Source organism: Nycticebus coucang, chromosome 6 (genome assembly GCF_027406575.1).
Source record: "Nycticebus coucang isolate mNycCou1 chromosome 6, mNycCou1.pri, whole genome shotgun sequence".
NCBI lineage: Eukaryota > Metazoa > Chordata > Mammalia > Primates > Lorisidae > Nycticebus > Nycticebus coucang.
In genome coordinates this window covers 43,297,840-43,313,583 of record NC_069785.1, presented here as the reverse complement: position 1 = coordinate 43,313,583, position 15,744 = coordinate 43,297,840, and the positions used below count along the sequence as shown (strand labels likewise).

The 15,744-nt window shown below is 42.5% G+C and overlaps 1 protein-coding gene across 1 annotated transcript in view; it reads left to right on the top strand.

The window, feature by feature from the left end:
• OIP5 (Opa interacting protein 5) overlaps positions 1-14,805 on the top strand; it is a 29,342-nt gene extending 14,537 nt beyond the window's left edge. The window contains exons 3-5 of the mRNA XM_053595895.1: positions 817-939; positions 6,399-6,480; positions 13,226-14,805. Of these exons, the coding sequence (XP_053451870.1) occupies positions 817-939; positions 6,399-6,480; positions 13,226-13,321 (301 nt within the window). The 3' untranslated portion in view covers positions 13,322-14,805. The remainder of the gene's footprint in view (positions 1-816; positions 940-6,398; positions 6,481-13,225) is intronic.
• The last annotated feature ends 939 nt before the right edge of the window (positions 14,806-15,744 follow it).

The window sequence follows — 15,744 nt, the reverse complement described above, 5'->3', positions numbered from 1 at the left end:
GGTTTGAACCCATCAGCCTCGATGCATGTGGCCGCTGCCCTACTCACTGAGCTAAGGACGCTGAGCCAATTTTTTCTTAAAATTATTATTATTATTATTTTTTTGAGACAGAGCCTCAAGCTGTCACCCTGGGTAGAGTGCCATGACATCACAGCTCACAGCAACCCCAACTCCTGGGCTTAAGCAATTCTCTTGCCTCAGCCTCCCAAGTAGCTGGGACTACCGCCACAACGCCCAGCTATTTTTTGGTTGTAGTTGTCATTGTTGTTTGGCAGGTCAGGGCTGGATTCGAACCCTCCAGCTCTGGTGTATGTGGCTGGTGCCTTAGCCGCTTGAGCTACAGGCGCTGAGCCTAAAATTATTTTTTATGTGCAAAAGCAAAATCCTGATTTTAATTCTATTAATAAGTGTTTTAATAGCACCTATCACCTTAGTTATTTTTTCATGAACTGTTAATCGATGTAATGGTAGCCAATTTACATGGTGATTTGTAATTTTAGATGTTTAAATGTTAGATAAACTAGATCTTTTTCTGTTTTTCAGGGGTAAATTACCTTTCTCTATTGAAGTGACAGTTGTCATCCATGAATGTTTTTGTGGCCAGAATCCAGTAGGGTATCTATTATATAATCTAGGATGTGATTTAATTAAAATCTGAGTTAACCTTTGTTAAATGTAACATTCTTCCAGTCTTATTCCTCCTACAGCATAATTTTCACTTATGTCTTAGGTGACAGGAATGCTTCAAGAGACCAGTTATTTTTCATTCTCTGATTTTCTTTCTTACCCATGTTCTGTTTTTTTCCCCATCCCTAGCACTTACAACCTTTTATTCTGTGGTCCCTGTGGCATTCCCATTGGTTTCCATCTATATTCCACCCATGCTGCCCTGGCTACCTTGAGAGGTCACTTCTGCCTTTGCAGTGAGAAAATGGTGTGGTGAGTAGGCTTAACTATTGTTCAGCAAATTAATATTAAAAGACCCTCCAGAAAAGACAAAGTATTATTACAAAAATGATTCTTGCAAAGAAGGGGGTGGGGGAGAAGATGCTAAAGCCAGGTTTTCTATTATAAAAAAAGATAGCAAGTGGGATGAAAATATAATCTCATAACTTTATGATCATTTTAGACTCCTTATAATCCTATGTTTTAATAATTATAACAGAATAATTTAGAGGGTATTCTTTTATTAAGGAAAATTGTAGGGGCAGCACCCGTGGCTCAAGGAGGAGGGCGCCAGCCCCATATGCCAGAGGTGGCAGGTTCAAACCCAACCCTGGCCAAAAACTGCAAAGAAAATTGTAGCAGGTAAACTTTTGCAAAATAATGTTACCTAGACATCTAGTTCTGTACGTTTATGTCCAGCCTTTCTCTCCATCCCATACTTGGGAGCTGTGGCCATGTTTTTATCATGTGTGCGACCACTCCCAGGTATGGGATCAAGAATGGATGCCTAGGGCCATGAATAGTGGCTCACCCATGTTTTCCTAGTGGTTGGAAAGGCCAAAGCAAGAGATTGCTTGAGGCCAGGAGTTTGAGACAAGCCTGGGCAACATAGTGAGACCTCATCTTTATGAAAAATTAAAAAAATTAGCTAGGTGTTGTAGCACATGATATCATCCTAGCTAGTTGGGAGGCTGAGGTGGGAGGATTGCTGGAGCCAGAAGTTTGAGGTTACAGTGAGTTATGATGATCACATTGCATTCCAACCTGGGTGACAGAGAGAGATCCTGTCTGTTTAAAAAAAAAGGTCTGGGTATGGTGGCAGCTTATACCTATAATCCTAGCATTTTGCGGGTGGCACCTGTGAGTAGGGCCGTGGCCACATATACCAGGACTGGTGAGTTCAAACCCAGCCTGGGCCTGCTAAAACAACAATGACAACTGCAACAAAGAAATGGCCGGGCATTGTGGTGGGCGCCTGTAGTCCCAGCTACTTGGGAGGCTGAGGTGAGAGAATCGCTTAAGCCCAAGAGTTTAAGGTTGCTATGAGCTATAATGCCACGGCACTCTACTCAGGGTGACAGCTTGAGACTCTGTCTCAAAAAAAAAAAAAAAAAAAAAAGTTTAAAGAGGCAAAAGGTATTCCTAAGTGGGTAGTAATCTCAAATGTTTTTTAGAAACAACTATGCATATATGTCCTAGAAGAGTTAATCAGAGTTTTTGCCAGGGAAGTAAATTTAATAATAAAAGTTTTTAACAAATTTGAAAAGTATTATTGGGTTTTGAGTAATTTCTTAATCTTTAAAATGGGTTGGATCAAAACTCAGCACATACTTTTTTTTTTTTTTTTTTTGGTTTTTGGCCGGGGCTGGGTTTGAATCCGCCACCTCCGGCATATGGGACCGGCACCCTACTCCTTGAGCCACAGGTGCCGCCCAGCGCATAACTTTTTAGTTAAGTAGAAACTAGGAAAATGTCGGTAGCATGAGTCTGGAAAGATAATACATCTATGTATCAGTGAGATTGAACTTGGTTGCAGAAAATCTGACTAATGGTGGCTTTGTTTTATTTATTTATTTAGACAGAGTCCCAAGCTGTCGAACTGGGGAGAGTGCTGTGGCATCACAGCTCACAGCAACCTCAAATTCTTGGGCTTAAGTGATTCTCTTGCCTCAGCTTCCCAAGTAGCTGTGACTCCAGGTACCCGCCACGACTCCCAGCTGTTTTTTTTTGTTGCAGTTGGCGTTGTTGTTTTAGCTGGCTGGGGGTGGATTCGACCTTGCCAGCCTTGCTGTATGTGGCCAATGCCCTACCCACTGAGCTATTAGGTGCTGCCTACTTATTTATTTTTTTGAGAGTCTCACTATGTCATCCTCAGTAGAGTGCTTTGGCATCACAGCTCACAGCAACCTCAAACTTTTAGGCTTAAACAATTCTCTTGCCCCAGCCTCCCAAGTAGCTGAGACTACAGGTGCCTACCACAAAGCCTGCCTATTTTTTCTATTGTAGTTGTCATTTAGCCCACCGGGCTGGGTGGGCTGGGTTTGAACCCTCCAGCCTCGGTGTATGTGGCTGGTGCCATAACCACTAGACTACGGAAGCCAAGCCCTGATGGTGACTTTAATAAGAGGTGGGGGCAGTTGGCTGCTCTGAAAGTTTTGTAAGGGCTCCACCATGACAGGACTCTGGGTTAGCATCTCTTGGCCTTTTCCTGTTGCTGCTGCTAATTATAATCATTACATCTATCTAAGGGAGAATCCTCAATAAGAGGGAAAAAGATATGGGGAGCATAGGAACACAAGAAAAGATCTCCTTTTATCTGCATAAATTTCCTTATTTTAGTCATCAAATTATGTCACATGATCACCTTAAGTTGAGAAAGTAAATATGTGACAACAGGATGGTCCCAGTTGGGTTAGAACAATTATGATTCATCTGCTAAGACTGGAAACACTGCTGCTCTACAGTCTGGATTCCATTAGCAGGACAGCTGTGCCGATTGGCCACTGGGTAGGCAACTACCACTATTTGTCACAATGTGATTACTTTCTCTCAGGCTATGCTACAGGATCTACTAGTAGAATGTGAAGCTTAGACTCATTATGATTATTCTTTTTTTTTTGGTTGCAGTTCAGCCGGGGTCGGGTTTGAATCTGCCACCCTCGGTATATGGGGCCAGCGCCTTACCAACTGAGCTACAGTTGCCACCCTATGATTATTCTTAAAGATGTCATCTTCCAGTAATTCACCAAAATGACACACACAAAGGGAAAGAAGAAAGGCCCCATTCTTTTCTCTAGGCCTCTTAGAAAAGATGGAGTTCTTCCTTTAGCCACATACATACAAATGTGTTTCCTACAGGAAATGTGATATTGTAGACATCAAAAAATGGGTACTATTCAAAAAGGTATGCCAAGGCCTGGCATGGTGGCTCACACCTGTAATCCTAGCACTCTGGGAGGCCGAGGTGAGTGGATCATTTGAGCTCAGTTTGAAACCAGCCTGAGCAAGAGCAATACCCCATCTCTAAAAATAGCTAGGCCTTGTGGCAGGCGGCTGTAGTCCCAGCTACTTGGAAGGCTGAGGCAAGAACATCACTTGAGCCCAAGAGTTTGAGGTTGCTGTGAGCTATGACCTCACAGCAGTCTATCGAGGGCAACAAAGTGAGACTCTGATACAAATAAACAAACAAACAAAAAAAACTCCAAGAAGGCATGTCACACAAATGTTACCATGACCAAACTGGAAGAGTCTACAATGTTACCCATCATGCTGCTGGCATTGTTATAAACAAACAAAGTCAAGATTCTTGTCAAGAGAATTAACACTCTTACTGAGCATATTAAGTACCCTAAGAGCCAAGATAGCTTCCTGAAACTCAAGATAGCCTTAAACATATGAAGGAAAATGATCAGAAAAAGGAGGCCAAAGAAAGGTACCAGCATTGAGCTAAAGTGTCAGCCTGTTCCACCCAGAGAAGCACACTTTGTGAGAACCAATGGAAAGGAGTCTGAGCTGCTGGAACCATTCCCTATGAATTCATGGCATAATAGGCTTATCATATAGCACATATGGGAAGCTAGAACTAGTGACAAGGCATATAAAGGTGCTGGAACCTATTTCTGTGAATTCATGGCATAATAGCTATAAAATGGAAAAGGCTACTGTAAAAAAATGTTTCTCTTCATTGAGTAGAAGTGTAGTTTCCCCTTCCTCAAAGAAATTAATTTAAAGGCAGCGCTGGTGCTCAGTCAGTAGGGCATTGGCCCCATATACTGAGGGTGGCAGGGCCAAACTGCAACAAAAACAACAAAAAAAATAGCTGGGTGTTGTGGCAGGCGCCTGTAGTCCCAGCTACTTGGGAGGCTGAGGCAAGAGAATCGCCTAAGCTCAAGAGCTGGAGGTTGCTGTAGCTGTGATGCCACGGTACTCTACCGAGGGTGACAAAATGAGACTCTTTCTCTTTAAAAAAAAAAAAAGGAAAAGAAATATTTAAGGCAAATTTTAATAGTGTCCTAAAAGGAACCTCAGTTATTAAGACCCTGGTAGAGGCTTTTTTCTTTCTTTCTTTTTTTTTTTTTTTTTGAGACCTGTCACTTCAGGTAGAGTACAGTGGTGTCATCGTAGCATACTGCAACATCAAACTCCTGGGCTCAAGTGATCCTCCTGCAGCAACCTTCTGAGTATGTGGGACTATAAGCACTTGCCAGAACACCTGGCTAATATTTCTGTTTTGTTTTGTTTTTTTCTTTTGTAGGGACAGAGTCTTACTTTATTGCCCTCCGGTAGAGTGCCGTGGTATCACACAGCTCACAGCAACCTCCAACTCCTGGGCTTAGGCGATTCTCCTGCCTCAGCCTCCCTAGTAGCTGGGACTACAGGCGCCCGCCACAACGCCCAGCTATTTTTTTTGTTGTTGTTGTTGCAGTTTGGCCGGGGCTGGGCTTGAACCCGCCACCCTCGGTATATGGGGCCAGCGCCCTGCTCACTGAGCCACAGGCACCGCCCAATATTTCTGTTTTTAGTAGAGATGGGTCTCCTTCTTGCTCAGCCTTCATACATCTTAGCATATACTTTAAAATCATCTCTAGATTATACTACCACATACTATGCAAATTATTTAGGGAATAATGACAAGAAAAAAATGTCTGGGGTGGCACCTGTGGCTCAGCGGGTAGGGCGCCGGCCCCATATGCTGAGGGTGGCGGGTTCAAACCCAGCCCTGGCCAAACTGCAACAACAAAAAAAATAGCTGGGCGTTGTGGCGGGCGCCTGTAGTCCCAGCTACTTGGGAGGCTGAGGCAAGAGAATCGCCTAAGCCCAGGAGTTGGAGGTTGCTGTGAGCTGTGTGACACCATGGCACTCTACCAAGGGCGATAAAGTAAGACTCTGTCTCTACAAAAAAAAAAAAAAGTTTAAAAAAAGAAAAAATGGCGGCGCCTGTGGCTCAGTGAGTAGGGCGCTGGCCCCATATGCCGAGGGTGGCGGGTTCAAACCCAGCCCCGGCCAAACTGCAACAACAAAAAAAATGGCTGGGCGTTGTGGCGGGCGCCTGTAGTCCCAGCTGCTCGGGAGGCTGAGGCAAGAGAATCGTGTAAGCCCAAGAGTTGGAGGTTGCTGTGAGCCATGTGACGCCACGGCACTCTACCCGAGGGCGGTACAGTGAGACTCTGTCTCTACAAAAAAAAAAAAAAAAGAAAAAATGTCTGTACATGTTTTGTACAGAAGCAACAATCCATTAAAAAAATATATTTTCAGTCAATGGTTTATTGATTCCATGGATGCTGAACCTACAGATACAGAGGGCTTACTGTACATCATAAGTTTTGAAATGGAAATCAGTTAAGAGGGCAGGCTTTGCTTGACAGACTGTTTCTTTAGAGGGCAAGTTAGGTTCATTGAAAATCTTACCTCTGATATGACACTAATATTTTCTCTGTATATTTTCTCTCCAGCTATCTCTTAAAAACAAAAGCCGTAGTAAATGCATCTGAGATGGATATTCACAATGTAACTCTACCAGAAAAGATTGCAGAGGTAAAATTTCATGATGGTTCTGTAGTTCCTTTAATACAAACTACTCTTTTTTTTTTTTTTTTTTTTTGCAGTTTTTGGCTGGGGTCAGGTTTGAACCCGCCACCTCAGGTATATGGGGCCGGTGCCCTACTCCTTTGAGCCACAGGCACCGCCCTTTTCTTTTTTTTTTTTTTCTCTTTTGAGACAGAGTCTCATTTTGTTGCCCTCATAGAGTGCTGTAGCGTCACAGCTCACAGCAACCTCCAACTCCTGGGCTTGGGCAATTCTTTTGCCTCAGCCTCCCGAGTAGCTGGGACTATAGGTGCCCGCCATAATGCTCGGCTATTGTTTGTTGCTATTTGGCCCGGGGCCGGGTTCAAACCCACGACTCTCAGCGTATGGGGCTGGCACCCTACCCACTGAGCCACAGGCGCTTCCCTAGTTTCTTTTTTCAAAGAGAAAGTTTAGAACACTCTCAAAGATAGTTGGAAGTAGAGCTCTCTCATAAAGGAGAAAAAGGTGAGAGAGAGACCAATGGAGACTATCTTGATAATTTATGCTAGTGAACTAGGAGATGATGAAATGGGGTGATAAAAGGGATGCTACGAAAGTTTTGAGATATATAAAAGTTAAGAAACAAGCTCAGTTTGATTACTGTATTTTCTCAAAATAATCCCCACTACAGTCTATGTACTTTTGCTTTCTTATAAACTTTTTTTTTTTAGAGACATAGTCTCAAACTTACTTTGTTGTCCTGAGTAGAGTGCTATGGTGTCACAGCTCACAGCAACCTCAAACTTTTGGGCTCAAGTGAGTCTTTTGCCTCAGTCTCCCAAGTAGTTTGGACTACAGGTACCCCCTACAACACCTGGCTATTTTTAGAGATGAGGTCTTGCTCTGGCTTAGGCTGGTCTCGAATTCATGAGCTCAGGCAGTCCACCCACCTTGGCCTCCCAGAGTTCTAGGATTACAGGCTTGAGCTACTGTGCCCAGCCCTTTTATAAACTATTTTTGAAAACACTCTTTCCACTTAAGTTTTTCAAGTGCTGTAAGCGCGTTTTCATAGGTGCGAAAAGCTTCTTCATTTTTGGAGAACTTTCTGCTGTGCATGAGATTTTTGACTACAGGGAACAGGAAATAATCATGTGAGGCCAGGTCATGACTGGAGGGGAGATGAGTCCTAAGTTTAACCTCTGTGGACTCCAGGAATTGAATGGTGATGTTGGCTGTGTGGGCAGATGTATTATCATGGGGCCAGATGGTCCCCCCCATCCTGTCCTTGGCCACTGTTTTTGTAACTTCCCCGAAACTGCTACCTACCATTAAGCAATAACAGGTCTTTGTTCCTCCAGAGGAACAGTTGCAACATGACCACTTTTGAATGCCACCATTTTCTTTCCAATATTTCATGGTCACTTTACTTTTGTTGGTGGATTTTTATTAGGGGAATAAAAATCTACACGATTGATGATTATTCTCTGTATTAAACTGGTAAATCCAGGTTTCATCACCAATAACGATGCGAGAAATGTGTCTAGGCTTGCCTGCATCGAATCTGACCAGTATTTCTTCATACCATTCAGCACTGATGCACCTTTGCTCATCTGTCAAATGTGAGATGCCCATCAGGATGAAATTTTCCTGACTGTGAGGGATCATGCGGCATTTTGGATACCTCCAGTGATTTAATCTATAGTATTGCTTCATTGTCTACTAGTGTCACTTGACTGTTTCTTTTTTTTTTTTGCATTTTAGTATATTATTATTATTATTTTATTTTATTTTTTTGCAGTTTTTGGCCAGGGCTGTGTTTGAACCCACCACCTCAGGCATATGGGCCGGCGCCCTACTCTTTTGAGCCACAAGCGCTGCCCGTGACTGGTTTTGAGAACCATTTTTTCTGCAGAAGTGATGTTTTTTCTGTCATTGCAGTTGCTTCCCACCCACTCCTCTCCTCATCTCTCAGTGAAATTTTGTCTCCCTTGAGTTCTTGAAACTACTGAAAAATTGTTGTGCAGATAGGAAAAAGGTCCCCTAAAGCCCATTGCAAACATTCAAGGTTTGGAGTACCCCTTTAACCCACTTTTAAAATTGTAGAAAATGGGGAGGTTCTAATGGCCACAATGTAAGAGTGTATGGCACAGCTCCTAGGTGAGGGGCACAATTACAGCAGGGACCTTACCCAACAAATGCAGACATTGTGACCAAATGGTTTGTACCCTCATATTAATCTGAAATATTTAAAAAAAGAGAAAAAAAACTCATAGATCATCAGGCCAGGTACAGTGGCTCATGCCTATATTCCCAGCATTTTGGGGCACTGAGGTAGGAGGATCACTTGAACTCAGAAGTTCAAGATCATCAAGAGCGAGAACCCATCTCTATTAAAAACAGAAGGGTGGGGGGCACCTGTAGCTCAGTTGGCAGGGCGCTGGCCACATACACCGGAGGTGGTGGGTTTAAATCCAGCCTGGGCCTGCTAAATAGCAATGACAACTGTAACAACAACAAAAAAAGTAGCCGGGCTTTGTGGCAGGCACCTATAGTCCCGGCTACTTGGGAGGCTGAGGCAAGAGAATTGCTTAAGCCTAAGACTTTGAGGTTGCTGTGAGTTGTGACACCACGGCCCTCTACCCAGGGTGACAGCTTGAGACTCTGTCTCATAAAAAAAAAAAAGAAAAGGGGCTGGTGGCGGTGGCTCACTCTGGAAGGCTGAAGCAGGTGGATTGCTTGAGCTCAGGAGTTTGAGACCAGCCTGAGTGAAAGTGAGACTCCTGTCTCTCCTAAAAATACAAAAACTGAGGCAAGAGAATCACTTGAACCCAAGAGTTGGAGGTGGCTGTGAGCTCTTATGCCATGGCACTCTACCCAGGGCAACAGCTTGAGACTGTCTCAAAAGAAAAAAAGAAAAAGGCTTGGCACCAGTAGCACAGTGGTTATGGCGACAGCCACATGCACCAAGGGTGGCGGGTTCAAACCTGGCCCGGGCCAGGTAAACAAATAACAACTGAACAACAACAACAAAATAGCCAGGTGTGGTGGGCGCCTGTAGTCCTAGCTACTTGGGAGGCTGAGGCAAGAGAATCAGTTAAGCTCAGGAGTTGAAGGTGGCTGTGAGCTGTGACGTCACGGCATTCTACTGTGGGTGACATAGTGAGACTATCTCAAAAAAAAAAAAAAAAATTCAGCCAGGCTGGGTGTTGTGGCAGGTGCCTCTAATCTCAGCTACTCTGGAGACTGAGGCAGGAGGATTCCTTAAACCCAGGAGTCTGATGTTGCTGTGGGCTAGGCTGACACAACAGCATTTCAGCCTGGGCAACAGAGTGAGAATCTGTCTCAAAAAAAAAAAAAAAAAAGACTTGGCACTTGTGGCTCAAGCAGCTAAGGCGTCAGCCATGTACACCTGAGCTGGCGGGTTCGAATCTAGCCCATACCCACCAAACAACAATGACGACTGCAACAAAAAATAGCTGGGCGTTGTGGCGGGTGCCTTGTAGTTCTAGCTACTTGGGAGGCGGAGGCAGGAGAATCGCTTGAGCCTAGGAGTTGGAGGTTGCTGTGAGCTGTGATGCCATGGCACTCTACCCAGGGCGGCAACTTGAGACTCTGTCTCAAAAAAAAAAAAATCTTAGAAAATCATTTGGAGGAAAGGGCTCTCTTCTCAGCTCCATAGATGACACTGAGTGCTACAAGGATGGAAACAAAGGACGCCCTTCCAGCATCACTGATAAGCAGAGCGAGTTGAAACTTGCATGGGAGAATCAGAAAGGAAGCCACTGTCAACTCTATTTCTTTTTCTTTTCTTTTTTTTTTTTTTTTGGCCAGGGTTGGGTTTGAACCCGCCACCTCCAGCATATGGGGCCAGCGCCCTACCCCTTTGAGCCACAGGCGCCACCCTAACTCTATTTCTTGAAAGTGACAATAATTGGGGGCAGCACCTGTGGCTCACGGAGTAGGACGCCAGCCCCATATACCAGCAGTGGCAGGTTCAAACCCGGCCCCGGCCAAAAAAATGAAAGTGACAATAACTGACCATAACACAGTCCATCTTAACACTTTCGTTGTGACCTTCATGCTAATCCTTTATTCTTTGGTATGACCTTTATCGACAAAGCAAAATACTAAAGCCATATTTTAAGGTCTATATCAAGAAGAGGAAAGCTGCTCATCTACCACATTCTTGTATTCTTGCCCCCCACAGCACCCAGCTATTTTTTTTTGGTTGTCGTAGTTGTCATTGTTTAGCTGGCCCAGTCTGGGTTCAAACCTGCTAGCCTGGGTGTATGTGGCTGTCACTGTAACCACTGTGGTATGGGCACTGAGCCCCAATGGCATTTATTTTTCAAGGGTTTTTTTTTTTTTTTATTGTTGGGGATTCATTGAGGGTACAGGAACCAGGTTACACTGATTGCATTTGTTAGGCCTCTCTTACAATCATGTTATTTTTCAAGGTTTAATACTAGGAGTAACATTAAGGACAGAATGGTGATTTTTTTTGTTTTTTGTTTTTTGCAAAGCTAGCTAAGGTCAGGAAACAACATTCTTTCTTTTTTTTTTTTTTTTTTTCTTATTGCTGTCACAGCTCACAGCAACCTCCAGCTCTTGGGCTTAGGAGATTCTCTTGCCTCAGCCTCCCAAGTAGCTGGGACTACAAGGCGCCTGCCACAATGCCCAGCTATTTTTTTTGTTGTTGCAGTTTTGGCCGGAGCTGGGTTCGAACCTGCCACCCTCGGTATATGGGGCCAGTGCCCTACTCATTGAACCACACGTGCCACCCAGGAGACAACATTCTAAGCCAGGGGTTGGCAAACTTTTCCTTAAACGGCCAGATACAAATATTTTAATCTGTGTGACCATGTAGTCTCAGCTACCCTTCTTTGCCCTTACGGTGCAAAAGCAGCCATACATGATAAATAAATGGGCATGGCTGTGTTACAACAAAAATTTACTAAAATGTGTAGTAGGCTGGCCTGTATTCCACAGTTTAGCATTCTTTACTCTATGCAAATAAATTCATGAGGAGGTCAGTAAATATTGTGCTTAAAAAGAATTCACATGGGAAATGACTGGGATAGCATCATGAGGAGCTCTGTGGATGCTGTCATTTTCTTTAAAATTTTAAGGAAAATTTAAAAGAAAACAACCATCTTTAGTTGGTGGAAATTTTCCTCAAGGTATACATCAAATGCAGAAATATTCAAAAAAATCTATTAAATCCTTTTTTTTATTAAATCGTAACTGTGTACATTGATGCATTTATGAGGTTCACTATACTAATTCCATATATAATGTGAAATGCTTACATCAAACTAATGTTAACACATCCATCATCTTGCTTATATGTTGTGGTAAGACAATTATACTTTTTTTTGTTTTTTTCTTTATTAAATCATAACTGTGTACATTAATGCATTTATGGGGTACAATGTGCTGATTGATACACAATGCGGAATGCTTACATCTAACTCATTAACAGAACCATCTCCTCACTTATTTGTTGTGGTAAGACATTTATATGCTATTCTTAATAGTTTTGAAATGTATCATTGTATTATGCACATTAGGCAAGCCTCCCCCAATACCCTCCCTCATCTTCCCTCCTTTCTAGACTATAGTTATGTTTTACCATTCCTATGAATGTGTATTAAATCTTTTTCAGAAGAGAGCTTATGGCATTGGAGCCACAACCTGCTCTCTCCCTCCTGAGGGCGTCTACCCTCTCTCTACACATGGAAGGGAGGCTCCAAGTACGCAGATGCAGCCAAGAACACAGGAATCCTTTTCCCCTTAGCTCCCAGTCAAGGGATGTGGTATCTCTCCTGGAGGAGTGATCACCAGCATCTCATTCCCCTATTCTGTGTTTCCAAAGCTCTGTACTGGCAAGAGTGGCCATATGTTGTGTATTGGTTCTTCTGCAAGCACAGTAGGCCACAAATATTGGGAACTAGTCATACCTGCCTCAGCTTGATTATAGGTGAAAATTCCATGCTGAGGGGCAAGCTGAGATGACAAGAAGCCACTGCCCGTTCTGCTGAGTAACACCACCAAATATGGTTCTAAATACAGGTATTGTAAGGTGACAAAACTCTTGAAAATTATCTAATTACAAATATTTGTTCCAAACCCAATAACTACAGCTATTTTTGAAGACCTTTTGCAGACTATTAAAGTCAAAAAGGCATTTTTTGTTACTATTGACAAAAGCGTCAAAGAAAAGCTAAATTCTGGCAGCACCCGTAGCTCAGTAGGTAGGACGCCGGCCACATACACCAAGGCTGGCAAGTTTGGCCTAGGCCAGCTAAAACAATGACAACTGCAACAAGAAAAATAGCCAGGAGCTGTGATGGGCATGTGTAGTCCCAGCTACTTGGGAAGCTGTGGCAAGAGAATTGCTTAAACCCAAGAATTTGAAGTTACTGTGAGCTGTGATGCTACAGCACTCTACCCAGGGTGACAGCTTGCACCTATCTCAAAAAAATAATAAATAAATTTTTGCCACTTTTAAAAGGAGGGGAAGACTAATTGATCCTTCCAGCTCCACAGTGCCCTCCAACCCCATTGTATCACAGAAGCAGTAATGCCCAGCACTGAAACCTTGAAGATCTTACTGTGTGCTAGGTAAGATCTTCTTATATGAATTTCTTTCAGAAATAGAACCAGCTTCCCATCACTAGACATAAACTAGCTTAAATTTGAAGTTGATTTACAACTACCATAATGGAAGTTAAGCTTAAGATGCTCTGTTATCTATTATCTCTCTTCCTAGCTGAAAGAGAAGATAATGTTAACGCATACGCGCTTAAATTCGCTAATGAAGATTCTGGAGGAAGTGACTCTTAATCAGTCTAAGCCAGAAAACTGATCCAGAACCAAGGCTCAAGTATCAGCTTCAGGATTCATTGCTGTCTTCAATAACAGGTGCTATTTCACGGGGGTGTATATAGTTAATTATGTTTACTGCTAGACTTATTTTTTTCCAATTGCTTTGTGAAGCTGTTTTTAGATTAGAAACAAAAGAATCTTCTGTCCAGGTTTCATAGCTATTTGCCTTAAGAACTTAATTTAGCTTTTTATCAATTTCATAATACTTATCTCTGAACACATCTTTACTACAAATTTAGGAATCTTATCTAAAGTTGCTTGGTTTGTCTGAAAATAGAGATGAATGGTTTGATGTTGACTACTCATAATCCTCTATGGAGCAATTGTTATGAATAGTGAAAAAATGTTTCTTTTTATGTAAAATGGAGATACATAATACTCTGTAGGTAATAGTAAATTGACTGGATAATGTATAATTTATCTCTTTTCTATTGTAAACTGAACTTAAGAAGGCAATAATGAAAGGAATGAAAAAATATAAAACATTCACAGAAATATTGTTTTCTCTAATTTTTCTTAATGAAGCACTTTGGCACCAGGAAAATTTTTAAAGAATCTGACCTAACAATACCATATCGAATAGTCTCCTATGGGTATGTCTACCTCAACATATTTCCTTACTTTATTTAAATTAAAAACATGTTCTAGGCTCGGTGCCCGTAGCTCAGTGGTTAGGGCACTGGCCACATAAACCGGGGCTGGTGGGTTCGAACCCAGCCCAGGCCAGCTAAACAACGGTAACTACAAAAAAAAAAAATAGCCGGGCGTTGTGGCAGGCGCCTGTAGTCCCAGCTACTTGGGAGGCTGAGGCAAGAGAATCGCTTAAGCCCAAGTGTTTGAGGCTACTATGAGCTGTGATGCCATGGCACTCTATCTCAAAAAAAATAAAACAAACAACAAAACTGTTCTAGGTTTGCCATTTTGGTTAAGATGTAGAATAGGCTGGGTGCAGGGGTTCACACCTGTAATTCTAGCATTCTGGGAGGGTGAGACTGGTGGGCTGCATGAGCTCAGGAGTTTGAGACCAGCCTGAGCAAGACCAAGAGCGAGACCCTATCTCTACTAAAAGTAGAAAAAAGGTAGCCAGGCCTTGTGATGGGTGCCTGTAGTCCCAGCTACTCAGGAGGCTGAGGCAATAGGATCAGTTGAGCCCAAGAATTTGAAATTGCTGTAAGCTATGACGTGATGGTACTCTACCTAGGGCAACAGAATGAGACTGTCTAAAAAAAAAAGAGAGAATAGAAAATTAAATGCTTGAACCTGACATCAAATCCATCTGGCTGGCTTTAAATGGACCTTTTCTTTTCAAATTGCATGCTTATTTTAGTAAAAATTCACATATAGATGTGTGACATAATAAAGAGTTAAAGTACATTTCTTCCCTTTTCATTTTTTGCGAAGCACTATATGTCATGCTGTTAAGAGAGCAGGTTCTAGAACAGGTCCTCAAACTTTTTATTTTATTTATTTATTTTTTTTGTAGAGACAGAGTCTCACTATATGGCCCTCGGTAGAGTGCCGTGGCGTCACACGGCTCACAGCAACCTCCAACTCCTGGGCTTAAGCGATTCTCTTGCCTCAGCCTCCCGAGTAGCTGGGACCACAGGCGCCTGCCACAACGCCCGGCTATTTTTTGGTTGCAGTTCAGCCGGGGCCGGGTTTGAACCCGCCACCCTCGGTATATGGGGCCGGCGCCCCACAGACTGAGCCACAGGCGCCGCCCGTCCTCAAACTTTTTAAACGGGGGGCCAGTTCACTGTCCCTCAGACGGTTAGAGGGCTGGACTATAGTTAAAAACAAACTATGAACAAATTCCTATGCACACTGCACATATCTTATTTTGAAGTAAACAAACAAAACAGGAACAAATACAATCACACCGCCTCACGTGGCCCGTGGGCCATAGTTTGAGGATCCCTGTTCTACAACATAACTTTGGATTCAAACTGTTGCTTAGGTACTTATTAGCCATAAACTTTAACAATTAACTCTATTTTTATTTCCTTCTATGTAAAATAGGTATAAAAATAGCAAAGAGGTACATTGAGAATGAGTTAATGAATACATTAGAACTGTGCTTATGTACAGTTGACTAGCTCTTAACCTTCATGGTTATGGATACACAGGTATAGACATAAAGGCAATTTTATACATGTTGAAAAAGCATTTCAAAATTCCATGTGGCTATAAGAACATTATATTGCATATTGAAATTGTAAACTTTTGAGCTTCTTAATATCAGAATGCTTCTCCATTTTTGTAACCCCAACATCTAACACATTACCTGGGATATAAACTATATTAGTAAATATTTATTAAATGAAGTTTCATAAATCAAAAAGTAACATTAGTAACCACATGACAAAAACCACATAGCTTCTTTGTTTTTTTTTTTGTAGAGAC